The 27,577-nt window shown below is 56.6% G+C and overlaps 1 protein-coding gene across 14 annotated transcripts in view; it reads right to left on the reverse strand.

Annotated features, from left to right (window-relative positions):
- Nucleotides 1–27,577, reverse strand: part of dlg1b (discs large MAGUK scaffold protein 1b) — a 31,332-nt gene that overhangs the window by 3,074 nt on the left and 681 nt on the right. For 2 of the 14 annotated variants that reach the window (XR_015088527.1, XR_015088528.1), the window contains exons 2-21: nucleotides 26,497–26,628; nucleotides 24,211–24,365; nucleotides 21,354–21,425; nucleotides 14,946–15,113; nucleotides 13,598–13,741; nucleotides 11,383–11,436; nucleotides 10,759–10,809; nucleotides 10,569–10,693; nucleotides 9,631–9,800; nucleotides 9,432–9,568; nucleotides 9,221–9,365; nucleotides 8,817–8,946; nucleotides 7,546–7,705; nucleotides 6,346–6,448; nucleotides 4,668–4,782; nucleotides 4,405–4,581; nucleotides 4,231–4,297; nucleotides 1,878–1,974; nucleotides 1,584–1,614; nucleotides 406–450 (exon numbers count right to left, since the gene is read on the reverse strand). Coding sequence is in view for 12 of the 14 variants with exons in the window: in XM_086044231.1 (XP_085900357.1) it covers nucleotides 406–450; nucleotides 1,878–1,974; nucleotides 4,231–4,297; nucleotides 4,405–4,581; nucleotides 4,668–4,782; nucleotides 6,346–6,448; nucleotides 7,546–7,705; nucleotides 8,817–8,946; nucleotides 9,221–9,365; nucleotides 9,432–9,568; nucleotides 9,631–9,800; nucleotides 10,569–10,693; nucleotides 10,759–10,809; nucleotides 11,383–11,436; nucleotides 13,598–13,741; nucleotides 14,946–15,113; nucleotides 21,354–21,425; nucleotides 24,211–24,365; nucleotides 26,497–26,628 (2,247 nt within the window). In the remaining 2 variants the exon portion in view is untranslated. Of the gene's footprint in view, nucleotides 1–405; nucleotides 451–1,583; nucleotides 1,615–1,877; nucleotides 1,975–4,230; nucleotides 4,298–4,404; nucleotides 4,582–4,667; nucleotides 4,783–6,345; nucleotides 6,449–7,545; nucleotides 7,706–8,816; nucleotides 8,947–9,220; nucleotides 9,366–9,431; nucleotides 9,569–9,630; nucleotides 9,801–10,568; nucleotides 10,694–10,758; nucleotides 10,810–11,382; nucleotides 11,437–13,597; nucleotides 13,742–14,945; nucleotides 15,114–17,982; nucleotides 18,206–18,252; nucleotides 18,728–21,353; nucleotides 21,426–24,210; nucleotides 24,366–26,496; nucleotides 26,629–27,577 lie in introns of those variants that run through there. The other 12 variants (XM_086044231.1, XM_086044232.1, XM_086044234.1 and 9 more) reach the window with 10 other exon arrangements.

The following is a 27,577-nucleotide window of genomic DNA, read 5'->3' on the forward strand; positions in this document are numbered from 1 at the left end:
AAAAAAAAAAAAAAGGCAACAACGAATTCTAAGAAAGAAAGAAGAAAACTTTTCCAACCCAAAAGGGGAACTTTTGGGGGGTTCAAATGCAACTTTGGGCACAAACATGTCATTTTATGTTTGGAAATAAACATGTTTCTGATTTAGAATTTTAAAAAACCTTTTGAAATGAAAATGTTTTAGGGACTATTTCTTGACTTTTCTTCCTTAAACTACACCGGGTTAGTTTTTGTCAAGAATTCCCACTTTCTTTTTGCCATCCAAAGAAGGACTTTTGCGGTGACAAAAAGACGAGCAGAACGAGGATGCAAAACATGGCTGGGCGGTCAGCGAGGTCGTCGCGACGAGCGACGCCGTCTCGACGAGCGACGCGGAAGCTGTGAGCAAGAGGGAGGTTGCGCTTACGGTAGCTGCTTTCGCTGTCGCTGGCGTTGGACGTGGCGGCGGCTTCTGAAAGGACAAAGCGGGTCAGTCGCCACACGCGGCAGCCCAAGCAATACGGCGGAAAAAGCTTTCTGGGGAGAAAAAAAGGCGTGATGAGCGGCCCGGGCCCCGCCTCCTCCGGACAACCAAGACTCCTGCAGGTGGTGGGGAAGGGGAGGGGAGGGGGCGGGGCGGGGCCGGCCGGACGCCGGCTCCGCCCGCCTCGGGGAAGCCACCGGCTGCTTGTTGGCCACTTTCTGACGCAACCATTAGCCTGTTGGCAGCCTGACCAGCTAACGATGCCCGTTATGCTACGCGGGGGGGTGGGGGGTGGGGGGTGATGCTCCTCTTCCTCCTTCTCCTCCTCCCTTTTTGGGGTTTCTAAATTGTTTTGTTACAATTGACACCTGTCTTCTTTGTTCCAAGAGTAGCAAAAGCAAAGGAAAAAGAGGCATACGGCTAAATGGTGAGCGCCCACACGTTGGCTGGCCGCCAGTCCGGTGACCGTATTCCCCCCCCCCCCACTTCCCACTTCCAAGGAGGTGCAAAAAGAGCTCGGCCCACTTGGCTTTCCTTGGCTGATGTTGGCTCGCTTCCGTCACTCAATGCGATAGCTGTGCTGCTCTTGATGACACCTCCGAATGACCGGCCTCCCAACAAAGTGCTCGGCGGCAGCAGACTGATGTTAAAGGCGGCGCGGCACGTACGGCCAGCCGGAAGAAAAGTAGGAATATTTCAAATGTAAGGTGTGCCGTCGTCTGTCGATTTGCGGCACCAAAACACGTCAGAGAGAGAGAGAGAGAGAGAGAGAGAGAGAGAGAGAGAGCGAGAGAGAGAGAGAGAGAGAGAGAGAGAGAGAGAGAGAGCGAGCGAGCGAGAGCCATCGGTCACGGCTTCCGGTACTTGAGCTGACAGGAAAAGTGGCTGACTTCAAGGTGGACACGCCCACGTGTGAAGAACAGCACAGAAAAGTTGCACTTGGCAACCGTGCTCTGGCGTTCATCTTTTCACGTCTTGGTGGCCAAGTGACCTGCAGGCCGTTGCGACACTTTGGCAAGTGTGGCTCAATAAAGACGGAGCAGGCTTTGCTTCCTGTTCTTTTTTTTTTCCCCCTACACCTTTCCTGACGTTGGCAGGACCAAGTTGCGCATTTGACTCACTGTGTCCTTTGGCGAGGAGGTCGATGGCGTCCTGAAGGCGACAAGAGAAGAAGAAGCACAAACAGGAAGTTACGGCATCGCAGCGACAGAGCGAGAGAGCAGACGCGGCGCGAGAGAGGACGACGCCGTTTGGGCCGGTGGGGTCCAATTGAGGAGGAGGGGGAAAGAAAAAAAAAAAAAAAGTGGGTGGCCTCGTCGCCGTGACAACCGGGTCAGCGGCTGATCTCTCTTCCTGTCGCTGACCGATGAGCACGCGGCGCCCGCGGTGGCGGCGGCGGCGGGCCTGCTACTCACGCTCCACGTCGCTGCTGTCCTGCTCGCCGCCGTCGCGACTCTTGCCGAACAGGAAGGACCTGGCCAACACGCCCTTTCTACGCTTGTCGCCCGACGGCTACAGCGAGTACACATCAGAGGGACAGGAAGTGGCCGCAACGTCAAACGCTGACTGCCGCTCACTGGCCGCAGCCTGGCAGCACCAACAAGGAAGAACCGCTACGCACGCACGCACGCACGAGCCGAGGGCTGGGCGATATGAGCCGAAAAAGAATCTCTCCAGATTTTTCCCCCAAACTCCATCACGATAACGCGGCCGAATTGAACAATGACCAACTTCCCGAGTGATGGCTCGACTACGGATGGATTTTTGTGAATATTGATGTGAATTGAACGCTGGTCTTCCACTGCCAACCAAGAATGCCAGAATGGATGGCTGGCGATTGTTGCGCAAGCTCCTCGACAAAGGCGCCAAGAGAAACACGAGCGCTCGTTTGGAGTGACAGCAAATTGGGCCGCAATCTCTGGACGGACGCGTGTGCGAGTGTCAACGTTGTCAACAACGTTGCCCACAACGTTGACGACGCTACAGCAGATTTGTTTGCTCCACCCGGCCAAGCTGTGCTGAGCGCTTACGCTTACGTGGCGTTTCTCGAGCGTGCTTGCACACCCGCAGTTTCCATCCTAATGCGCTCGTCGGAACACGTTTGTGGGCCCACGGAGCAAATTTCTCGGGCCCCACGTCAGTCTTGTCGACCGCCAATCCTTTCCAGGCTCGGACGCGGCAGACTGGCTGAAAAATGACGCGACGCGCCTCCGTATGTTGCGGTCCCTCGGCTGCCGTCGCAGAGTCACGTGACTGAATTCTGCCCGCTGCTTGGTTGAATGAGAATTTCATCACTTCCCCCTTCGCTGCGCCCGCCAATGGACTCGTTCGACTTTTCTTTTCGAGACAGTATCGACACTCGATAATGTAAAATTGGGAAATTGACGTTGACCATGCTATCGATGACGATGTATATCGCCCAGCCCTACAAGACCCCCACACTCTCACACACACACGTAGGTGACGCTGACGAGGCAGCGCGAGAAAGGTGCGGCCATTCCAAAGTTGTTGCCAGAGCAACAGCGCAAACAGGTGAATATTTGCTTATTCAAATGTTTAGAGGGGGCGTGGCTCCATGTGAGTGATGAAGATGATGAAGATGAGGCAGACATCCACGTCAAGGGTTACGTCGGGTCATGCGCTTGGCAGTCGGGCCGTTAGCGAGCAGTCGAAACGCCGCCGCGGCCGCCGGGATGCTCAAAGATCAGCGACATGCGGTTAGGATCAGCTGCGAGAGGCTTCCGTTGCACACGCGCTCATTAGTATGCGCCGCTAGGAGCTAGCGTAGCAAAATAAAGCCCCAAAACATTGCGCGATTCTTACAGGGTCCAGCCTAAGCTTAGACCAAAATCGATCGGGCAAACAGGAACGACTTGTCCTCAGGCTCCAATTATAGCTAATATGCAAGCGTGCTAACAGAAGAGCTAATGTGAGATGGCTAATGTGCTAACACAACAAAGTGAGCTCGTTGATGCCATGCTAAGTGAAGTGCTAAAGGGAAGAGCTCATCCTTGACAGCAGGGGTCTCAAAGTCAACTTGTGCGCCGCATCAACTATTCCACCAAAAAGCGCTTCAAGTAGTCCCCAAGAACTACCGCTAATCCAATCTTTCCACTCATATGAGCGGTTGTTGAGAAGGTGAAGGAGGTTGGCGAGGCGGCCGTGTGGCTCATCTGCCTGCCTGCCTGCCTGACTGCCTGAGGCGGCGGCTTTGCATCCTCCTCAGCCTGCCCGCTTGAATCGTGCGTGACGTTGGACTTGTGGAGCAGCGCGACCTTTCAGACAAGTCGGGCCGCCCATGCGCGCAGCGGAAAAAAACATTGCCTCTCCAGGCGCCTTAGGAGGGAGACACGAGTGCGCCGGGGGGGGTAGTTTGGTGTCACTTTGTGACGGATTACGTTTTGCCGTCATCGGCCACAAGTGATACACACGTCGCCCATGGCAACGGCACAGCAAAAGAGGGTGGGGGTCCAACGACACGTTGGGACTTTGCTGTCAGTTTGAGACCCCTGCTTTGCATGCTAACACATCAGCTGACGTGTGAGCGAGGCGTGACAAGGAAGAGCTAATCTGCTACATGCTAAGCAAAGTGCTAACATGCCAGCTGCTAAGCAACCACAAGCGGGGAAAATGTGTTAAATGCTACGATGTCAAGTGCAAACGTGAGTGAGCTACATGCTAGGATGCTAAGAGAAAGCGCTACACGTGCTACATGCTAGGACGCTCGAGGCGGTGATGCGCATACAAAGTGGGCGTGGCCCGACTCACCCCTCGCTCTCGGGATTTGGGGTTGAACTTGACCGTCTTCAACCTGGCTCGCTCCTTCTTCTCCACCCTGCCAATCAAACCCCTTCAAAGTCAACACTGCCTGCGTGCGTGCGTGCGTGCGTGCGTGCGTGCGTGCGTGCGTGCGTGCGTGCGTGCGTGCGTGCGGCGTCCGACCTCCTCTTGCTGGGTATGACGCCGACCTCTTGGACGTCTCCGGCGGCCGTCATGTGGCGCGCTTGCCACCACTCGTCATCGGAGGCGTTGACCACGTGCAGGATGTCCCCAAACTTGAAGTTGAGGCCCTGACTGGGAAGACCCGAGTCCCGAGTCCTGTCGTAGTCAAACAGCGCCCTGCACGTTGGGCCGCGCGTCAGGAGGAGGAGGAGGGGGCGGAGCAGGAGGAGAGGAGGGCGAGGGCGAGGCGCCGCTGGTCTGACCTGACGTAGAGCGACCTCTTGTGGCTGGTCCTGAGAGATCCCGATCCGGAGCTGATGCTGCTGTTCATCATCTGCTCTCTCAGGTCGTGGATCTTGGCCTCGAAGCGGCCGTACTCTGCGCGGGAAGCCCAACAAATGCTCGTCTTGGCCTGGCCTCGGCTCGCCTCGCCGCCCTCACGTCAGCGGCGCGGCGCGGCGCGGCGCGCGTTTCAAAATCAGCCTGCCTGGCTCGCTGCCTTGACCGCCGCGCTACCGGCGCATTCGTACTGTGCTGCCGCCACGTTTGCTTGCATTTTGGCCGCCATTCTGGTGCAGCCTCTCACAGGGCCATTAGGAAAGACACAAGTCCTTTGCAACATTACAGGGCAAGTCAACCCAAACACAATATGGTCTACGCAGGCCCACTAGTCGAAACAGGGCATTCCCACTGGTCTTGCGTTGGTGGAAGTTGAGTTAGGCGGCAAAACTCAGCCGTTTTGAGCCATCTCTGAGGGCGGCCATTTTGTCACTCGCCGCTTTTGCGGCTCAGCTCGGGACCACCTGCGCGGCTCACCCGTTTTCTGAAGCCGAGCCATGTTTGGGCGTTACCTGAGCAACCGCGATGTCTGTCATTTTCAGTCGAAAGAAGTGACAAAGTGGCCGCCAGCTGTGATGGACAAAAAGGGGTGCTTTTGCTGCTGAAGCCATGAAGGCCTAAAGCGCCTGGCTCAACATCTCTCTCAAAGCCAAGAGCGTCTTTGGAATCACCTCCGAAAATTTGCCTGCAAATTCAACACCTAGAAATTCATCACGATCTCAGCCCCTGTAGAACATAGAAACACAATTCCCAAAGAAATTGAACGCTTAGACGTGGCTTTCAAACTGGCCCCAGTTTATTCGTCGTTACGGTTTCAGTCAAGGATATAAAAATAACGCGTTTTCGGGCCTTTTTTTTTTTTTTTTTTTTTTAATCAGTGCAAGACGAGCACTATTTTTCATTTGAAAAAGTCGAGTGGTAAATACCATCCTCTATTCTGTTGCAAAGACGTCGATATCGTCATTGTCTACAAACATATATCTTAAGCATATATCACGTTCACGGACTGGTTCAAAGTCCACGAGCGCCTCGTCTTTTTCACTTGGGCGCACCGTCACGACACCGTCAGGTGGATATTCCGATGCATTTTATGGGGCAGGAGACCGAGAATCGGATTCAAGAAAGAAAATGGCTTTCCAGGTAGAAAGGCGGATACGCGCTCCCGCCCGTCGAGGGTTACCTCAACGTCCACAAACACAGTCAGTGTCTGTCAGAATGCCCTGTTTGGAGAACACTTTGTTGTCAAGATTTGTTGGGTTTTTTTGACTTCAGCTCTTCAAAAGGCATCTGGCACAATTCCTGTTTTGCATTTTGCATTTTCACAACGCGGCTTCCATGCCGCGTACATTACGGCCTGAACTCCTCTGCTCCTGCTTCTTGCCATGTTTTGATTCAACAAATGTGGGGATTGGCATCGGCCTCCCAAAATGTCCAAACTGGACCCGTCGGCGCTGCCCCATTTGGGAAACAACCTAAAGCCCGCCACGTGCGCGGCAACCACAAACGGCATTTTGCAAACGTGGCAAGAAAGACGTGAGCGTCGAGCTCGTCCACTTTGCGTTGGTCCCACCCGATGCGGCCCTGCGCGTGTGAGCGACTTACCCTCGGGCCTGTAGTGCGCCATGATGGTGACCGTCTGGCCGGCGTTCTTGAGCGCGGCGGCCGCCTGCTCGTGCGTGGCGCTGCGCAGGTCCACGCCGTTCACCTGCGCACATGTCGGGGGGGGGGGGGGGGGTCATCGGTGAGCTCCTCACTTTTGGGGGGCCGTCAAGAAGCGTGGCTCGGCACGCCTTTGTCCATGTTGAGGCTTCAGCTTGGGTTTGTTGCGGCGGCGGCGGCGGCCTTCCCCTACTATTGCGCCACGCGGAAGGCGCGTCTGGGAGAAAAGTGCTTAGCGGCAGCCAATCAGCGATGAGAACGTACTGCACACGGCGGCAGTGTTGCGAATCCAAAGGGCGGCACGCCACGGCAATCGCGACAGCCTGAAGCGAGCCAGACGGGGAGCGGGCTCGGCCGACGGTCGCTCGGGAACTTGCCGCTTCCGCTAAGCGCGTTCAATTTGTCTACAGCTGTTGAACTGGACACCAAGACAGCGGTTAGCATGAGCCAGCTCCAACCTTTTTGGCCGGTCAGAGGAGGAGCAGAAGCAGAAGCACAAGCACAAGCCCCTGCTCTTCTCCACGTGAAGCGCCTTAGCTACGTCAACTCGGTGGTCCGGTAAACGGGGACCAAAGGGCCCGAAGTGAACTTTTGGCCGAGCCACCATTTGGTGTTTTGTTCCACTTGATTTTGTCGCGGCGACGGGTGCAATGGTTTTGTGCGAGCCGTTGCTTTTGCTCCCTATCGCCGCATGTGTTGGATTTGAAAAAGCTTCCCCAAACATTCGAAGCGCCTTCGGTGTTGCGCAACAGGCCGGGGCTCTTTTGCAAGAGGCTATTTCTCCGATGGCCGCTGCCGAATTCCGTCGAGGAATTCTTTGGACAACGACGGCCCTTTTTCGCTCGTCTTTTTGTCGGTGTCACAAAAGCAAAAAACATCCATTAAAAATGGCCTCAAAGTCATGCGGCATTCATTGAAACTTTCCTTTTTGGAACCTTCAGTGCTTCTCTCGCGACAGGGCGGCGCCAATGGCGGGCGGCACTTTGCTTGGAAAACAAAAGGCCCGCCGCCAGACGGCCGCGTTACAAAACAAGCAGAAACAAACCGCGGAGCGTTTGCCGAGCGGGCCTCGGACTCGCGCCGAGGGCCGGTTCCCTCAAAGCGGGCGGCCCTTCGAGTCGAAGGGAGCGCGGCGCCACGTACCGATACCAGGCGGTCGCCCTTCCTCAGCTCGCCGCAGAGGTCGGCGGGTCCTCCGGCCAGGATGAAGGAGATGAAGATGCCCTCGCCGTCCTCGCCGCCCACGATGTTGAAGCCCAGGCCGGTGGTGCCGCGGTGCAGGACCACCTTGCGGGGCTCCCTGCTGGAACAGGAAAACAGCAAACGGGCGCTGTGACCGGCGCTCGCCTCGAGCAAAAGCTCATTCACATCACACATTTCATTGGGCCGGACAAGCTCTCCAGTTTACACTTGGGCGTTCTCATGGCCAGTCTTTACATCAAAGTGTGCGGCCTTGGCGTCAAAGTTGAATGTTAGTGCCGCCGGGTGTGTTTGTGCTTTTTTTTTTTTTTCCCCCAATCGCTTGCGGGCTGCTCATGCTCAAGCTCATCCCAGCTGACGGCGAATGGGAAACCTGACGTGACACCGAGCGGAAGGAAGCCAGGTTGGGTCAACCAGCCGCGTCCTTCTCAAAAGCCGGCGTGGAGCCACCGGTTCAAGACGGACGCCAGACGGACGGTTTGCTTTCTTGAGCGCGTCAGGCGACGTGCCGACGAGGATGCAAAATGAGCAGCGAGACGTCCGTCGCTCGCCGCTCGTCTTCTAATGAATAAAGGCTGACTGCAGCAGCTGGACTTTGGTGGAATATTTGAGAAATTGAGTCCACGCTTTGCGCGAGTCAAGCCTCGGGAAGGATTCGAAGGACTTTAGTGAGCTCCGGAAATGGCGCAATTGGCCAGCGAGCTCGTAGCCGCAACGACGAATGCAAATTGCGCAACACGTGGCCCGCCACTTCCGACGTTGGTGGCGTTCATCGGCGGGCCTCCCTCGCCCGAGCGGAAGACGCCAGCATTTCCAAATAGTCGGGCGCAACCGGTTTAGCGTTCCGTCATTTCCGTCGCCAGCTCTGCGTTTTGCCACCTAAAGGGCGCCCGGTTGCACTTTTGCGTTTCAGTGGCTTTGTTTGACTGGCAAACCGCAGTGCAAAAGCGCTCGTTTTAAGCTTGGCTTTAACATGCTCAAACGCTCTGTCGAGGGTGACGACTTAGGCCGCATGCACTTGGCACTATTCGGGACTATTTTCCGTTTCACGGGGCGCAGCGGCAGGGGCAAGCCAACTTTATCGAGCCGACATCGAGGCTCGCTGCCTCGAAGGCAAGACCGCAAGCCGGGGCGGAACGTCTTCCGTTCGGCAGTCAAAAGACGGGCCGCAAAAGCGCACGCACGCACACTCGGGGCAAAGAGTGCGGCCGTACCGTGAGACGTCGTCATCTCCCGGCGCGCCCTTGGCCGTTGGCGAGTGGCGTTCCGACGAGGCCGGCGGGGGGAGGGGCTGAGACAGGAAGTTGGGGGCGCCGATGTGATTCTCCAGGTGCTGAGAGAACGCTAAGGAGGCACACGCGCACAGACGCGCCGTCAGGGCCGCAAACGGCACAACGGTCAACACCACGCGTGACAAGAAAACAGAACCGGGAGGAAAAGGCAAAAGCGAGAGTGACGAACAAGAAACCAGAGGAGCGGAACAGAAAAGAAAGAAGAGCAAGATGAAGAGGAAAACGTGAAGGGCAAAAAAGAGCTTGACGAAAAAGCAAAAACAAGAGTCAAGGAAAAGAAAGACGGAAGCTAAAGAGGAGGAGGAGGAGGCCAAGAGGCAGTTTACGGCTGTCCAGGCGCTGCGGGTCCAAGGTGGCGCCGATGAAGACGTTGTTGGGCTTGGCCACTTGGAGGTAGACCACGTCGGGCGTGTTCTTCAAGGCCGTGACGGCGTGCTCGTGGCTCACCTCCTCCAGACAGCAGCTGTTGACCTGCGCAGGCGACACGCGTCACTCGCACGTCGCCCGGGCGCCGCCGCCGCCGCCGCGGGCGCTCACCGCCACAAGCTTGTCCCCGATCTGCAGCCGGGCGTCCCTGTGGGCGGCGCCGCCCTCGATGATCTTGGTGACGTAGATGCCGTTGTCGCCCGGGATGTGCTGGTTGCCCACGCCCCCCGCGATGCTGAAGCCCAGACCTAAAAGCCACAGCCGGGCAATCAAAGCGCGCCAAGACTTGGAGACGTGTCCGCCTACCTACCTTTGGGGCCCTTGACCAGTTTGATGTCCACCACTTTGTCGCCCGCGGGCTTGCGGCGCCGCACGTAGAGTCGCACCAGAGAGCCCGCCTCCTTCAGCGCCTCCACGGCGCGACTGTGCGTCACGTCGCGGACGTCCGCGTCGTTCACGCGCAGGATCACGTCGTTCACTCTGAAAAGGGAAAACGCCCCCCCCCCCCCCCCCCCCGGCCGTCAGTGAGGCTCACGCGCGCTCCTTCAGCCTCGGCGCAAGACGTCGGCCGATGGCCTCATTTCATTCGGATTATTTGGGAAAACATGAACGCAAGACGGTGACATTTAAACATCCGAAGCGCCTCCAAAAACGGCGAAAAAAGCCAACCTGCAAAGCTCTTCTCTCACGGCGGGTAAAGTTCAACAAATGTTAAAGGTCAAAGTATGGCAAAACAATGAGATGTTCGGCCGCTAAATGCAATCTTTATTGCCGGGAGCCAAAAAGGCCACCTCGTAGCCGCAAATGGCGGCGGCCCGTTTGGGAGCGCGTGCCTCGGGTCGCAAACGTTTCCAAGGCGCGGCCAAAGACTCTTTTGCAGCCGGGGGGAGGCCGAGAGGCAAAAGAGGCAAGACGAGCTCGCCCCGCTCGAAGGTTCGGGGGCGTCGGAGTCCTTTCAATGCGCTTTGAGTCAAAAGCAAGTCTTTGAACAAAGGCGCATCATCGGGAGTTTGGAGTTGAACGCGCGGGAACGGCCTGGACCGGCAAGCCAGCAGGACCGGCAGACGTTTGCGTAGCGCGCCGTCGTCAGGAAAGCTCCCCCAAATGGTTTTGTCCTCCCTGCCGAAAACAAGAGGGCCTGCGCGAACCGCCGGGGCCAAATTGAAGGCGGACAAAGTAAAGGACGCAACGTCACCCGAGAGGTTGTCGGTCGAGGCGATCGGGTGACGTGTTGCATAATGCACGCACCTGAGGCGTCCGTCCTGCGCGGCGGCGCCCCCCGCGATGACTTTGGTGATGAAGATGCTGGGGTCCTCGCCGACGTGGGGGTTGTCGACGCCGCCGGCGATGCTGAAGCCCAGGCCCGAGTTACCCTGGACGGGCGGCGGCAAGGCGTCATCGCGGGCCCAACGAGCTCGGGCAAGAGCGGCGCACTCACCCTCTCCAGCGTGATCTCCTCGTACTCGTAGTCGGCCTCGGCGCCGTTGACCTGCGCAAATTCAGGACTTTTTGAAGCCGGCCTAAATATGGCATCGCGTCCTTACTCTTGCCTTCTTTCCCTACGTGCTGGAGCGAGCTACTACTTCCTGCGGTTGGAATTATGACCACCGGTCTTCCTTATTCCGTTGCTGTACCAAATAACGTCACCCTATCCTAATTGACCAATGTGCTCCATATTTATTACAGAAGCTGACGTTGATCAGGTGCGCTGCAGCGGCAATGACGCACGCCGTTAACTCATTGACGGATTTACTTGTCTTTTCGCACATGCACGCCCGCCATTCAATCCCAGGAACTTTTTGTTTCACTCAAACGTTAGGATCAAACAGGGGCTGAAAACCTCTGGCAGCAAACAAGTTCATAGCTGGCGCCGAATAGCTTTGGAAAATTCCAATCGCGGGCGCCATTGCATTTGTTCGTCCAAGCGTCAAAGCCGCGATGTGAAAATGCCTTTGTGGTGACGAGCGAGTGGTGAGCGGCACTCGTCAGGGCCTCCTCCCTTGCCGCCGCAAAGGCATTCTTGAAAGGAGCAACTTCCTGCGGCGGCCGGCGTGTCACTCACGTAAGGCGGCGCGTCCAGGCTGTCGGCGTTGACCAACACAGGAGGAGGGTCGGCCTGGACAACAAGAGGAGACGCACAAGATCAATCAAGATGCGCGCGATAACTTTCAAGTCTTGGGGAAAGAGTTGCACGCGGCGGGCGGGTGTGACGAGGAGCGGGCCGTCGAGCCGCTGACCTCCGTTACGCCAGCGCACGCCAGCGCACAGTGAGGCCGCCGGGCCCCGGTGGCTAAAATGAGCACGCGGCGAGCCAACGCATCGATCAATGGCATAAAAGAGCCATTCGGGAAACAATTGTGGTGGTGGGCGGCGGTCAAGGGCAGCCACGCGTGCTGCCGGCTACGGCACTTCGATGCTCCTCCACCAGGTGGCGGCGGCGGCACAAATCGAACGCACCTCTTGCAATTCAACCAGCAGTGTTCAACTAACCACAAAAGGCAAACTTGACCAAACCAGAAATTCGTGTGTACGATACACTTTTGTTCTGCTCCGCAATTACCCCAAAGCGTGCAATTCGGTGTTCAACCGGACAACGCGGCGATCAAGACGTTTCCTTGTCACGTTTGCTAGCAAAGCAAAGCAAAGCAAAGCGCAAGGAGCGGCAGCCCCGCTGAAGACGCCTTCCGAGGAATTGGCTTTGTCTCCCGTCCGGACAATTTGAGAGCTCGGTAGCGAGCTCCTCCCGTGGCCGCGGCCTGCTCACAATCGGGGCAAACCTCGCCTCGCCTCGCCTCAAACTACTTTTGGGGAACGGAATGGACAACGGAATGCACTTGAATCCGAGGGGGGATTTTCCTTAACTTTGTGTTTTCACAAGCAAAAACGAAAGACTCGGAAGCTCAAGAGCACACGTGAACCAGGGCTGCCAACAATTACGGAGGGCCGCGCATGGATCATAAGAGCAGTTATGAGGCCGTCGGCGGGGTTTGTTTGGAGCGGATCTGTGGCGCTAAACGCTTCCCGTTTGTGCCGAGGAAAGGAAGCGCAAATGCAAACCTTGGAGCCCCCCAGACGCCAACGCAAGAGTCTCCAGCAAAGCAAGGCCAAGGCTAAGATGAAACAAATGAGCACAAAAGTATCATGAAGGCAGGGGGGAGGGGGGCGGTTGGGGGCGAAAGCCGGATCGCAGAGGGCAAACTGGAGCCGCTGGCCAAGCGTCATCTCCAAATGGCCCGAAAGGAAAGGAGCAAACCACGCGGGATCGTAGCGAGCGCAACGTTCGGGGCCGCCGAGCGAGGCCGAGCGAGGACGACTACCTTGACGTAGGCGAGGGGCACCCGGGGCGCGTGCGAGCGGCGGCCGCCGCCGCCCGCCACCTTGGCGCCGGTCCTGGTGGGACTCTTCTTGACGCTGTCGCGCAGGTTGAGGAAGCGGCCGCGAGCGCGGCACGACGCCGGCACGGCGCAGGCCGTGAAGGTGGCCAGCGACGCTCGCACCTGCGGGCGGGCCCCGCGCACTCCCGCGCCGGCGCCGTCGGGCCGGGCGGCCTTGCGCTCGGCGCCGTCGACGGACCGGGAGGTGAAGAGCTGCCGCGCGGACATGCCCGGCCGGCGCTGGCTGCCGACAAATGCGCTGCCCTTGGTTGGGGACGCGACGCTTGTGCGACGGCGCCCGTGACGCCTGATGGCCTCTGGCAAGGGAGGCGGGCAGGCACATGTCAGCGGCCGGCCCGGCGCATGAATAATCAATGTTTGCCTGGAGCGGCCGCGTGCCGGCGCGCGTGTCTGTCCACGCTTTGGCCGGGGAACGTGACCAGAGCGGCGGCGGCAGGCACGCCGGAATCGGCAGCTCAAATGTCCCACACGCACCGTGGGGAAGATCAACTTGGCGTCCACTTTTGTCGGTGGCAAACTCAAGCCGGATGGCTGCGGCCCGTGACATGGATTCAGTGACGGCCGACTAACTTTAACGTGCATTCAAATAAGGGCTGCGCCAGGGCTACGCTTGGATCCAACGCAGGTGGCGCCGGACGTCATCGGGACTCAACTGGCGTTGGGCATTGATGCGGAAATCTGGATTCAAGCTGAACTCATCTGCGAATGCCAAATCCGGTTTGCGTGTCAAACAGGTCGCGAGCATGCAGCGGCCGCGCTCCCCAAGCACAGATCCCCAAAAAGTCGGAGAGAAAGCGGATGACGAGCAAGCGACGTTAAGAGTGGCTGAACGCGAGCTCAGGTGGGCCGCAATCAAGGCCGAACGGCCGTCCGAGTCTTTACCTGGACGGGGGGGTAGGGGTTGGAGGAGCAGGACGGGAGGGGACTGTCGTCACCCACGGGGTAGAGGGAGGAGGGTGCGGGGGAGGAGGGGAGCTCCGGTCCCGACGATGGCGACCCATCAAACACGCACTCCAGCGACGCCACCTGCGGGACACACGCGGTACAACAGGCCGAGGACAAGGCGGGGCTCCGACGGCGCCGCTTTGTCTTTTCACGTCATCGGCAGCCCAATGCAGTGGCAGGAAGCGGTATGGCATCACTTTGAAATGACTGGCTTGCCTTGGCTTGCCTTGCCTTGCCTTGCCTTGCCTTGCTTTGCCTTGCCTTGGCTTGGCGACATTTGGGGCGCCGAAGCTGTCCAACTTCAACTTGGTGTTCACGTCCGTACGCCGCGTCGTCCATCAAAGCTGGATCGAAAATGGTGTGGCGTACCAGTTGCGCAATCAAATTGAGGCGAAATGTCAGATGTGCTGTACAATTCAATTTCTCGTCTGCGGCCCAACACTTTCTCCCAGCGCCCCCTAAAACTTTCAATTCGTTGACTACTGTGCTCTTTGACAAAAAAAGCCTTTGTCTCAAATTCCCCAATCACGCCAAAGGGATTTTGGGTGTACATTTTGGGGAACATCTTTCTCCACGTTGAGGTCTGCCGTCACGCGGCGACGGGAGCTCTTGTGTTCCGTCCGCGCCAGACGACGTTGCCGCGTGACGACGCTCCTTGGCAGCAAGTCACTCCAAAGTTGTGGCGTTCGGCCGGCTCGGCTTCGGCCGGCTCGGCTTCGGCCGGCTCGGCTTCGACCAACGCCGCCCGACCGGCCGCATTGATTGGACGCTACTTATTTGGCCGGACTCCGATTAGCTCTGAGAGAAGACGTCCTCGGCCGAGCTTTTCTCGCCCCGCGTTGTGAACGTTGACATGTTGCGCTCAAGAAAAACATTGCGGGTGGTGCGCCATGTTTACCGCTCATGAAGATCGTTTGGAAGCAATTCAAGCAGAAAGCCAAGTCATTTCAAAGAGTTGTTCTTGCTCCTGCCTATCCACGAAGGGCCTTCCAGCATTCTCTTCTAAACACTGAGTTGTCGCACAACAGGTCCAAGGAGGAGGATGCTGAGGCCGACGTTTGGCGCTTCGGCTTCCGGCAAGCGGGACCGTGCCAGCGTGCCAGCGTGCCAGCGTGCCAGCGTGCCAGCGTGCCAGCGAGCCAGCGAGCCAGCGAGCCAGCGAGCCAGCGAGCCAGCGAGCCAGCGAGCCAGCGAGCCAGCGAGCCAGCGTGCCAGCGTGCCAGCGAGCCAGCGAGCCAGCGAGCCAGCGAGCCAGCGTGCCAGCGTGCCAGCGTGCGTACGCTACCTTCATGGGGGAGATGTGAGCATGGGTGACGTATCCGTGCACGTTCTCGATCTGGGACAGGTTCTTCTCGGCCACCTGGACCAGCTCCGGAGCGCCCGCCTCCTCCGTGAGCTGCGGCGAGCTCCGCTCCTCCGGAGGTGACGAGTCCTCATCGTGGTGCCGGTACTTCTGAAACACCAAACGGGAAACGGTCAAAATCTTTATCGGCCCGGCTCGGGAGGGAGGGAGGCCACAAAAGCAGCTGGAAGGTCGCCAACGGTAATGCGAAACGCGCAAAGTGGAAAATGAGCCACGTGAGCGGACTTGCTCAAGTGAGATCTGACGAGGACGAGTGCATCATTCGCAACAGAAAAAAAACAACGCCTTGACGAGGGGACATTTCTTCGGGACCTTCTTTGGTCACCGGCAGACTTGCAGACTTGCGACAAGTCCAAGCCGCTCCTCCCCGAGCCGCGTCCAAATTTGTCGGCCGCGTCCCCGTGTCGAGCGCAGAAAGCGGGTCCAATTTGGGCGGCCGGCAAGTAATTGCCAAGTCTACCGTCCTCTGACAGAAACACGTCAAGCACCAACAAGTTTCAGCAGTTTCACAAAATCGGACGACAGGACTACATTTGAAAGTGAATGACTTCAAGGCAATTGTCCGGCCGCCTGAAGCGTAGTCGGCTACTCCCAAGCAAGCAGCCTTGTCTCGGGGCCCGTCTCCATGGAAACAAAAGCCAGACTTGAAGGCCGCATGAATTTGGACACCGGCGCGCGGTCGGGCTTCGCCGGAAGTCACGTCACGCGGCCTTGGAGGTGGGCCTTTGCAGGGGGCAGCCCACCAATTTGGACGCACATTCCGACGGCGGCTTTTAAAAGGCACACGCATTCAACGCCGCCGATACTACAGTCCACAACGTGAGGACGGCCACCCCAAAGGGACTAAAAATCAATGTCAAAAAGACGACGATTACGCTCACGCGGCGGCCGCTTAGCCCGGCCGTCTCTCGGTGCAGAGGTTGCGGGTTCCGATCCCGGGCTTTGCACGTTCCTCCCGCGCTAGCGCGGGTCTTTCTCTGGGCACTCCATTGCCCTGCCTCGTCCCCAAAGCATTCAGGCCAGGTTGAGCAAAGACCGGAAATGACAGGCGACAAACAGGAGGCCGGCGGGCCAACCCGCAACACATCTTGAGGTGGCCCGCCAAGGCCAACTTGCTTTCTTGCAAATTGCTTTGACTTTGAACAGCGCCGACACATGAGCTCGTTCAAGCCTTTTTGGCTCCGGGCCAGCACGCAGCGCGTCGGCGACCCGTCGGGAGGACGACGGGCGGATGAAAGCCGCGCCAGGGACTCCGACGGCGCAGTCAACAAGCTACAAGAGTAGCGCTTGGCCGGCCGGGAGCATTACGACGCCGTATCGTCCCAACGACAGCTCAGACTTTTGTTCATAGCTTGACTGGTCCTCAGGCGCAAATTGTATGTCTTCAAATCGGAGCTCGGACTGGGACCAAAAATCCCCGCCGTGTAACTCGGGACGCCCCAACACCACTCGCAGGGCGGCTGCGTTCAGAAATGCGCCGTCTCAAGGTGACCTCGCGGCACCCAAACCGCAAGGCCGGGTTTATGGCGCGAGTACCCGATTTTGGGGACGACACGTCGCTCCTCAGTTGAAGTCGGTCTAGTCCAAAAATGGATCGTGAATAAGGACAAAACGCATGCGGCTCCAGAGTATATGTCGCAGTTTCATACAAAAAGCAAGAGCAGAACAGCTGAGCCCACGGTGGCCGCCTTCCGGGTCGTTCGAATGTGCCCGGCGAAAAAGGAGCCCGGAGGGTCAAGCGGTGCGCGCTCACACAGCTGATTTCCTGAACGCTGGCAGCCACCGTGAGGACGGAAGGGCATTTTGGGGGCCAAGAGCTCAACTGTTCGGCTTTTTGGATGATACATGCCCCATGCGCAACTTTGAGCTTGAGATGGGCCTCGGCGAGGCGAGCGCTCTGCTGAGAAACACAAGGCGAGGCGACATCTGCGTGGCACCGAGGAGGAAGACCACACCGATGCAGTCAGAAGCGAGAGCCTCGTCCCTGTCAGGAGGCTGACTCAAGATGCTAAAAATAGCAGCAGCAGATGGAGGAGGCCGACGAGGAGGACAGCGAGGAAGACGATTGAGGGACGGGCTGCAAAAGAGCAACGACGCAAACATCAAGTGCCCGAAGGAAAGCTCCATGACGGACGCAAACATGCCAGCCGCGAAGGAAGCCTCTTTCAAAAAGTGTCCCACTGCAATGATTGACCGTGAACTCAGCGCAGTATGGATTCTTCATTTTGTCATCCAAAAACATTTGGCATTTGACAGTTTCAGAAGCGCAACACGGAATCGACAACGAAGCGATTGTAAAATGAATCAGTATTTTCATCCCGCTTCTGAGACGTGACGAGAGACGGACGAGAAAATCTGTCTTCTCGGTCGAATCGTCCGATGGCTGTTAGAGCCAACCGGGAACCCCCAAAAGAGGAGAGCAGCTTTGGCAATCCTTCACTCGGAGGCGCTTTCGGGGGTCGAGGTGGCCCGCCCAACCCGACTCGGCATCTTGCCCGACTGTGACAATTTGCAACATTGTTGGAGCGCCGGACCCACGGTCCAAGTGGCCGCTCCGACCGACTCGCCATTTGGACAGTTGGGGGAAACGGGTGCAGTAGGCTTGCTCACGTGGGCCGGCCGCTCATTCCCATTTTCCAGGAAGCGCCCCTTCCATGCGTTGTTTACAACGTTCCAAAAGAAGGTCGCCGCTAGTCAGGTTGCGACGCAAAGCCTTGCGCAGTTTCAAAGGCGCCATGAGCTCTGAACGCAAAAACTGAATGAAGCGGCAATTTCACCGGTTCCAAGTTGGAGCCGAGCGCCGCTGCGGCTTTGGCGCTGCGGCTTTGGCGCTGCGGCTTTGGCGCTGCGGCTTTGGCGCTAAAGCCGCAGCGGCCTTGGCGCTGCGGCTTTGGCGCTGCGGCTTTGGCGCTGCGGCTTTGGCGCTGCGGCTTTGGCGCTGCGGCTTTGGCGCACCCACCTTGCATCCAAACATGAGCGAGATGGTGCTGTTGGTGCAGGCCACCTTGCAGTGGCACAACACGGGTGAGAAGCACTCCAGCTTCTTGGCGGCGGGCGCCATCTTGTCGTTAGCCAACGGCCGCCTCCTGCGGGAGCGTCGGCGCCACCTTGCGCGCCGCCCGGCCGCCGCCCCCCCACCACCGCGGCCACCTCCGCCCTCGCCGCCTCCTCCTCCGCCGCCGCCGCCGCCACCGCCGCTGCTGCTGCTGCTGCTGCTTCCTGCCCTCACCATTCGCCCTCATTCCTCGCGTCGCTCCATGGCGGCCAGGGGGAATGCCGTCCCAGAGAGCTTCCTTCATTCAGGGCGAAAGCCCCCCGCAGCACCCCCCACCCCAGCCCCGCTCCTCCTCCACCTCTTCCTCTTCTGGTCGGATGAAGTCCTCTCGCCTGTCAAGCTTCTCATTGGCATTCGCCTCCTCACTGTGTGCGCGCGATGGTCCTAGCGGGGGGCGGGGTGTCGAGCACGGTCACGTGACTCACGAGAAGCTCGGCAGGCTATATCCGGCGGGAAGGTAGAGCTTGTAGGAAGGAGGAGGAAGATGAAATGGCAGGAAGTGACCTCGCACGAAGAAATGAGCAAAAGTCAATCAAGAGCGTCATTTTGCCACGTTGGCGCGCTTCTCGTGTGTCGATCTGATGTGACAAGCCAGCGCGGGAGGCGCGGGAGGCGCCCGCTGCGCTGCGCTGCGCTGCACCACCACCTCCTCCTCCTCCTCCTCCTCCTCCTCCTCCTCCTCCTGCCCTCTTCGCCATAGCAACAGCAGCAGAGGATCATGGGCAATGTAGTGTCACACGCAGTGACAGTGATCGTAGCTGACAAGTTGCCATGTGATGACCACTTTCTAAATTTAGCCTCACTCGGGGCGCGCAAGTGCGCCCTCACACAATCCAGCAGCGAGGGTGCCTGTGCCTGCGCATGCACATCCGGAAAAGTGCAGAACACGTTTGTGCTGTCGTTGGGCGAGTCCTCTTCCACAAAGGGAAGAAGAGCTTCAAGGGCTAAAGCGCCCCCTGCTGCACTCGTGTCTCAGTGCAGGGCGCGCGCACGCACACACACAAGCCCGCCCGCGCGTGTGCACACGCGCGCGCACACGCACACACACACACACACACACACACACACACACAAGCCCGCACACACTGGAAGCGTCAGGCAGCAGAGGGCAGCAGCATGCATCTAGTCAATGTCCTGGTCTTTGCAAATCTGTGCATCAGTCCTTCATCACTTGTTTTCTCAATATTCCTTCCAATAACCAAACTGAAAGGAGGGAGAGGGAAAAGACAAAAAAAAAAGACAAAAAAAAAAAAGAAAAGAAAAATACAGCTCAGGCCTCATTTTGTGCACAAATGACATAACTGGCAATTGGGACATGTCATTCAATTTGGGCATTTTTCTCCATTTTCATGTTCTGGAAGGAAAGTTGAACGGGAAGGGAGCTTTCACTTTCAGGTGGACGTTGACTTCCCGACCATGCAACTTGTGGCTAGGCGTGGCCAAGTACCGATACCCGGTATGGTGTCAGGCCACTACCGGCCTAGTTTGAAAGTATGGGGTGTCATACCAGCCACCGATACTTGAGGCAAAAATAAACAAAATCAAATCTGACATACAGTTAAAGTGGAAGTCAACGCAAACATTTTTTTTTTTTTCAATAATATGTTCTATGCAAGCCCGCTAGTTGAAACGGGGCATTCTGATAAATATTGCTTTTGTGGAATAAGTGTTCATCTGCTCGTTTTTAGCCGTCTACGGGGGCGGCCATTTTGTCACTTTGTCGACTTCATTTTCAGTCGACAGCAAGTGACAAAATGGCCGCCCCCAGAGACGGCTAAAAACGAGTGCATTTTGTTGCTTAACTTATATTTCACAAACGCAATATTCCTCAGAATGCCCCGTTTCAACCAGTGGGCGTGCTGGGAACATATTCTTGAGAAAAAGATGTTTGGGTTGACTTCCGCTTTAGGTCCTCCTCAGCAGTAGATGGCGCTATCGCAAACGGCCGTCAGAAAGAAAGGTCTACCTTGGCAATTTTTTTTTTTTTGTCTCAAAAGTGTTCGAGGTGGTCCGTACTCGGAATCGGCGAGTACGCAAAGGCTACGTTCACAATGCAGGTCTTAATACTCAATTCAGATTTTTGGGTGAAATGCAATTTTTGGGGGTTTTGTTTTGTGCGCGTAAGCGTTTACATTCCATCTCAAACGTCACCTCTGTCCATCCGGTGTGTGAACGGACGTATGCTTCCCCCGGGTGATTTGCGTGCACAGAAGAAGAAGGGACGTCACTCGCGGCGTAGTATCCATTAACCCAAGTCAATGTGGCCCAGCGCGGAGGGGCCACCGACTTCTTTTTCTCATCTCATATCTATCGAGGGAAGCGATTCAAACACGATATTTGGGGGGGGGGAAATGAGGCGAGGCTTTTCCATCTCACTTCTTGGAGACGTCACTTAAGACGTCATTGCCGCGGCGACAACTATCAGCGCAAATCTCACTTTACGCTTCGTGTTTCAAGCGGGATTCATTCAATCCAAGGTAAATGTGAAGCCAATACCGTTACTCAAAACAACGTTGCGGATTCACCGCCGATCAAGCAGTCTGCGATGACGTCAGGGGCCCATATTTGCCACCCGGCCGTTCAGAGTGCTGTCGCCTTGCACAAAATACAAAAATGGCCGCACGGATACGATCCAGGCCCACATATGAAACCGACCCAAGTCGGATTTGGGGGGGGAAAATCGAATTGAGCCGTTCACACTGTCATAAAAAAAAATAATAATAAAAATCAATCAATCATATACAGGTCGCAATGGCCTAAGACGTGAACCAAGCCAAAGAGTGAATGCTTGGAACACCCTCTCAACCAGGTCAAAGTTCACATCAGGACAACAAATGCCTCACACACAAAAAAGACACACAATCCAAATGGACGCAGATGGAGAGACGCACGCACGCACGCAAAACAGATGCAAACAGACACATGCGCCCCCACGCACACAGATGACACGCATCCACACACAAACACATGCAGACGCGCGCATAATGAGACACGCCCACACCCGGTCCACAGACATGAAAGCAGGATGCAGCCGACTCGGGCCGAACCTTGCGTGCCTTTGATGCGCGATGACATCATCAACACGAGCCAAGGACGGCGGCGACGGCCTCGACGTGTCGCCGGCCGGCGCTCGCCGGCGTGCGCGCCGCCGCCACATCTTCGGGCCAGCGGCGCTCGTGCACAAGCCAGCCAGCACGGGCCCCCGCCCCCTTGCATGCTCCCACCCACATGATTGGATGCGGCATGCGGACGCCCTCCGCCCCCGCACTACTTACTTGAGGGTCACTCTTTGGTGAGCGCGAGGCCTGCCCCAACACGTGCAAGATTTCGTTTAGGAGGGCCGAGTCCTGCCGTTGGCGGCGGGGGGGGGGGGACACAGAGAGTGTTCAGCATCATCATCGTTTTAGGAACTCTCTCGTAACAGTGATTAGGGAGCCGGGAATGAGTGAAAGATTCCAATTGCAGTAACTGCATTCGGAATCAACAACAGTCTCATTCTTTCTCCTCCGCGGAGAACTCTGACGTTAATGCCGCACTGATGGGCTGAGAGGAGTTGAGAGGTCAGAGCTGATTGGCTAACACCAGGGACCGGGATGACAAGCAACTCAACGGCCTAACGAGAGACAGACAAAGGAACGCAAGGAAAAACGTGCACCTCAAGACAAAAACCAAACTCAAAAGACAGACAGTGGCAGAGAGCCATTTCTCCTTCTGCATTGATATGCCGGACCATATGGCCGGAGGCCAAAGTTGACTCTGGGTTCCGAAACGATAAAGTGCACACAGCCCTTCTGACTCTTTAGAGAGCGGTCCACCATGTCGACGTCGTGTACGAATGAGCCGACGCTTGCCAGCGCGGGCTTGAAAGCAGGCCTGTTGCCGGGCTGACTGACAGCAGGAAGTGACGTCATCCAGGAAGTCACATCATGAGCGCAAGGCTCTCTTGTGTGAATGTGGCACATAATAAAACAAATAAAATAAAAACTTTCAAGCTTTGAAGCCCACCGCCGCCGCCTCCCCAAAGCAATAACTTGCATCAACTTCCAGACAAATGAGTGTGCGCAAGCACTCCCCGTTCGCCACAACGTCAAAGGCCGGTTCAATTTTTGCCTGTCAAAATTGGCCCAGGCCCACCCGGCTCAAAAGCGACCGAGTTGCGCCGGCTCCGAGGCTGGCGCTAGGCGCTCCAGTCTAGCGCCAGCTTCTCATTTCACCCAAGCGGGGAAGAGTCACAGTAAGTTCCCACACCTCAGTTGGACTCGACTTCACTGGCCGTCATCGTTCTATTTATGTCATATACGAGCGTTGAAATCTTACCCGGACATTACTGTGCAATTGCCACACAATTATCTAGGTTGTAGTTTGTCAATGTCAAACAGTATATTTTATACTTATTTTCAAAAGACATCTTTTTTTTATTTTTTTTTTTATTATTATTATTTTGCGGCGACCCTGGAACCTTATCGAGGAGCCCTCCGATGTGGACCTCTGAAGAGCACAATGTTGGCTTTGTAAGGTCAGGTTACTTTGAAAACCATCGCGTTTACAGATACAATTGAGACATCCAACAAAAGCGGATGCTCATCTACTCGTTCGGCCCCCGCCCCCAATAAAGCAGTGTCGATAAAGAATGGAATCGTTCATACAAAATCAAAAATCCAATCGGAATCGAAAAAAATGACAACGATTCCCCAAAGATGAACCTTTGACTGTAAACGGCCGTCACTCGTATAAAAGCGCTTTTCTACCTTCGGTACTCGGAGCGCTTCACACTGTAGCGACCGATGACGTAGCATCGGGAGCAACTGGGGGTCGACCGTATCGCTCAAGGTCACAACGGCCGGGGATCCGACCCGCAAGCTCCGGGTTGGGAGACCACCGCTCGCGGCCCCACCTTTGACTGGAAATTAGAGGCGGAGGCGACGCTTACCTGTTTGCATGGCCAGAAAAGGTTGAGCCCACATTGCCCTTCAACATCCATGTGTTAATTATGTAAGAATACACATTTTCGACACCGCCAGTCAGTCTTGCACACATTTTCACTTGACGATCACAACACTCGCCGAACTTGGACTTAATGTCCGCCGAGCGACGCGTCGCATTCAAAGGCGTCTCTTTGCTAGGAGTTAGCAAGCTAAGCGCTAGCTTGAAAGGCATCTTAGACGTACAGCAAGACGGGTTCGTCGGGACACAAACGATTGAATGGACGAGGTTCGACACGTACCGAGGCAAGCAAAAGCCACAAAGCTTTGCCGTCGCCAGACAAAGATCCAGCCGACACGCCGCATTCAATGTCATTCCAATAGTCCCGGCTCGAGACGGCGTCAGGCGCTCGTCTTTACAATCGAGTCGGTGACGTCTTTGCTGTAGCTCACAAAGAGGCTTCGTTTGACCGGTCTGATTCTGAAAGTTGATCCCACCAGTTGGCCCTTTGCCGTCCTCTTTCCCTTCCCAACCGACTTCAGTTTTCCTCCATAATGTGTCGAGCCCATGTGATGGACAGGGGTCCTCATAGGGAGCTTTTTTGCCAAACTAGACGAAAGTAGGCCGATAACGCGAACGACGGCTAAGGCTCCTAGTAGTGTTTTCCTGTTGCCGGCGTGCCCTCCAATATGCCGGCGCAAACCAAGCATCGTGGTTGTTGTTATTGTAAAATAACGTCACGCCCAACCTTTCGGGAGCCAAGATCTACTTTTCAAGTGGCCAACCTCCTGCAATAGGTGCTCTATTGCATGCGCGCTGGCCCATTTGTACCACTGCGACGCGCAGCCAGCCGTCAAGCTACACCTACTACTCAAAACAATCCATCTTCCCTGTTGTGTTTTACGTAATGTGGGCTGCGATGTCTCTGCCGCGTGCAGACGGCGGCCGAGCCAAACGACGACGCGAGCGTGTCCAGGAAATCTTTACGCTGCTTAGCCACATTGGCTAAAAGCTTTCATGAGCCACTGCCAACACTGGGAATCATCAGAATGGAGAGCTTCCTCGACACAGCCACGTTGTGGCGTCAGCGGCGCGCATCCGCGGAGACGCTAGGGAAGCCGCGAACCGACCCAAGTTGGATTTGAGCGCGGCAGGGAAAAAGTGTCCTGCCCGCGTGCCCGCCCGCCCGCGTGCCCGCCCGCGTCTTACCTCGATGCTGGTGCTAAGGCTGGGCAGCGTGTCGGAGGTGACGGTGGCGCTTTGAAGGCTGGAGAAGTCCCACAGGGCCACGCCCTCCGACGGCTTGGAAGACTCCGCCCACCTCTGGCTGTCCAATAAGGTCACTTCATAAAACTCTTGGATATCTGCGGCCCACAAGAACAACAAGACGTTGTCACGGTCACGCAATCGCTTGGGCGACGGCGTCGTTCCGGGACCGGCGCCTCCTGCCGAGCGTCACGCGGCCTTCAGTTTCTTATATGCTCGCAAATCGCAAATCGCCCTTGCCCGCTGAAATGAATGGAAATGCCCTCCGAAAAAGCAATGTGTTTTTTGGTAAGAATTTCTAATATTGGACTTTATGAAGACATCGATCCGCAGAACGGCGAGAATCGAACATGTTTGCGCGTCGTGACTGAATGTTGCAATGCAATTCATTGCGTTGCTCCTTCCGGCGTGCCCACCGAGTTGCCTTGGCGAGGCCGCATCCGGTCCTTGCGGACGTTCCCATCGTGACGCCCGGCGCCTCCTCCTTACAGTGTTGTTCAACAATCACGGCAGAGAGGAGGAGGAGGTGGTTGTGGAGGCAAAATACGAGTTTATTTACAGAACCTTTCAAGTGAAGCAGGGAAAAAAGAGATCAAAATAGATCAAATATTCACAACACTGAGGCTCAGGTAAAAATACATGATGCCCCCCGGCCCTCCCCACTTTCACTTCCTTTGATGGAAAGCAGAAGGCGGCCGCTTCAAGCATTTACAAATTCAGCACTAAAAGTCCTCTCAGGACACACACAAGCGCGCGAACGCGCACACACAGCGTCTACAAGCACGTGCGCGTGAAGTGTCGTGCGTGCGTGCGTGCGTGCGTGCGTGCGTACAGGACAACGGAGGCAAGAGAAGACGATGAGCCGATGATTGGAGCCAGAGTTGCCGTTTGCCATCTGCTGGCGTGGATGCAGGCCAGAGGAAGCAGGACAAGAACAACAAAGTGGAGCGTCTCGGCTGGGGGCGGGTCTCTGGATTAAAGGGGGCGGGGGCGTAATCGTCATGTCCACAGAGGGATTACAAGCGGCAGGGCCCGCCGCCACCGATGCCCGACTTTGAGCGCCGTCCCGCTCCGGCCGCAAAGCCGCAACAAGACGGCAGCTGCATTGCGCCGGCGTTTTCAAACGTCATCTCATCGAGGAGCTCCTGTCCACAAGCATGCTTATAAAGTGCAGCGGTTCCAACGGCCGCCAAGGGCCGCCAAGGGCCGCCAAGGGCCGGCAGACCGGCGAGGGCCGGCAGACCGGCGAGGGCCGGCAGACCGGCGAGGGCCGGCAGACCGGCGAGGGCCGGCAAGGGCCGGCAAGGGGCGGAGGCTGTGCAAATTGTTTGTTTGAGCTCGTCCTGCCGCCTTCGGGTTCACAAAACATCAGCGGCCGGATGCTTTCCAAGGAGCGCAAAGACATATGCTGGTTTCCATCAGCTCGTCTCCGGCCTTCCTTAATTGTCGTGACGGCGCGTTAGGTGCCAAAGCAAACACTTTCTCCTTTGACCGCGAGTGCAATGTGACGGACCATTTACAACAAAGACAACGTCGGAAGCAAGACTTTGCCTCTCATTTGGAGAAGCCTTAGCAAAGTGAAATGAATTAGCTCAGCAAAATCCGCGCGTTCAATCAGGTTGACTTAGCTGTCCGATGGCCCGGCCGGTGCACAATCACGTCTGGCCTGCGGCCAAAAGGAGCTCCTCCGCCCGTGGCCGTCCGCTCGCACTTTCTTCCGAACACCGTTTTTGCGCCGCGGCTCCAGCGAGTCCGTTTGTGCTCGCCGAAGACTGGGCACCTCTCGCCCACTGATTAGCCAAAGGGAACGAGAGGAGCCGGGGAGCGAATCGGCCGCGGTCGCGCCCGCGGCGGCGCAAGCGCCCGTTTCTAACCGTGTTGGGCCGCAAAGGTAGCAAGAGAAAGAAAAGCCCGCCTATGCGCACCACTCGAGCGCGCTTTGCGCTAGACTTGGGCTGGGCATGAAAACGGGGGCGCCGAGCACGCGTTCACAAACTGGCTCCTCTGCGTCGGCGGTGGCCGTGTCCTTCGTGCGAGCGATCGGCGTCGCCAAAAGATACGCTACGCGACAATCGACTCAGCTCTTTAAATGATGTCAACGGCGAAAAAAAAAATAACAAGTAAAAAAAAACCAAACAAAAAGTCAAAATGAGAAAACGTGGTGAAGTGAGCGAAAACGGCCGAGCGGCCAGCGTGGGTCAAGGTTCCGGCGAGGACGCGAGCACGTACCGATGAGGGCCTGGAAGAGGTTGCTCCGGAAGATGTCGATGACCCTCTGGATGGACACGCGCAGCTGCCGCTCGTCGGCGTGCTGCAGTTTGGCTCGGTACTCCTCCAGCAGGGACAGCGCGCGCTGGGCGTCTGGCACGGGAAGGCAAAGCGCAGCGTGATGGGGTCACGTCACACGTGGCCGCGTTGCCACGATGACGCGGACGCGTCGCATCGGCTGCGCGAAGCATCGAGCCCGCCGTGCGTTCTTCACTGACATGATCTCATTGGCGAGTTAAGTGTAGGCTGTGTGAAATGTCAAATGTATGCCAATGTCACGTTGATTGAGCAGCAAGCCCACACATTATGATATACATAGTACGCTCCATTTACCATTTCCATCCAATAGCTGAATCGGATATTGGGTGGGTGCGCGGGTGTTTGGATGGACGGAGTTTTCATCAGTTGGGCCTTTTTCGTTCTTTTCCAGATTGACGGACCTTTGATGTTAACTGACGAAAGCCTGGTTCAAATAACATGACGGACGGACCGACCGACCGACCGACCGACCGACAGACGATTACAGTTTGGTTCGGCTTGAAAAAACGACGGATGACGTAAAGGCAAACTTTCATAAAAGTGCATTTTTTACATTTTCACCTGAAATTGATCACATTCAACTGTAAAACTTATCATGAAATAACGCCATGATAAACTTTTTTTTTTCTGCCAGCACTTAACCCTCGATTGGAACTTTTATGATTTGAGACCAGCCATTGGCAAGAACAACGGTCGGTCCTACACCTACTAATGATTCTTGCGCTCGTCTGCTGACTGTGCTCAGTCAACTCGTGAGCCAAGTTGAACTCGAGCCTTTGCGTCGACTCTCACAGCCAAGTGTTCGAGTGTGAGTGACGGCCGAGTTTCCGAACCTTTCGGTGCTTTCTCAAAGCGGGCCGGCGGCCCGCCGGCGGGCGAGAGAGAGCGCGCGTGGGGGGTTTGGGCGAGGTTTTGCGTGCTGTCGATAGTTTGCGTCAAGTTTGTGGCCACTTTGGCCGAACGTCGGCTGCTCTCTCGCAACTCGCTTAGCATCTCGAGCTAA

Source organism: Filicampus tigris, chromosome 10 (assembly GCF_054856515.1).
Source record: "Filicampus tigris isolate MCC_2025a chromosome 10, RoL_Ftig_1.0, whole genome shotgun sequence".
NCBI lineage: Eukaryota > Metazoa > Chordata > Actinopteri > Syngnathiformes > Syngnathidae > Filicampus > Filicampus tigris.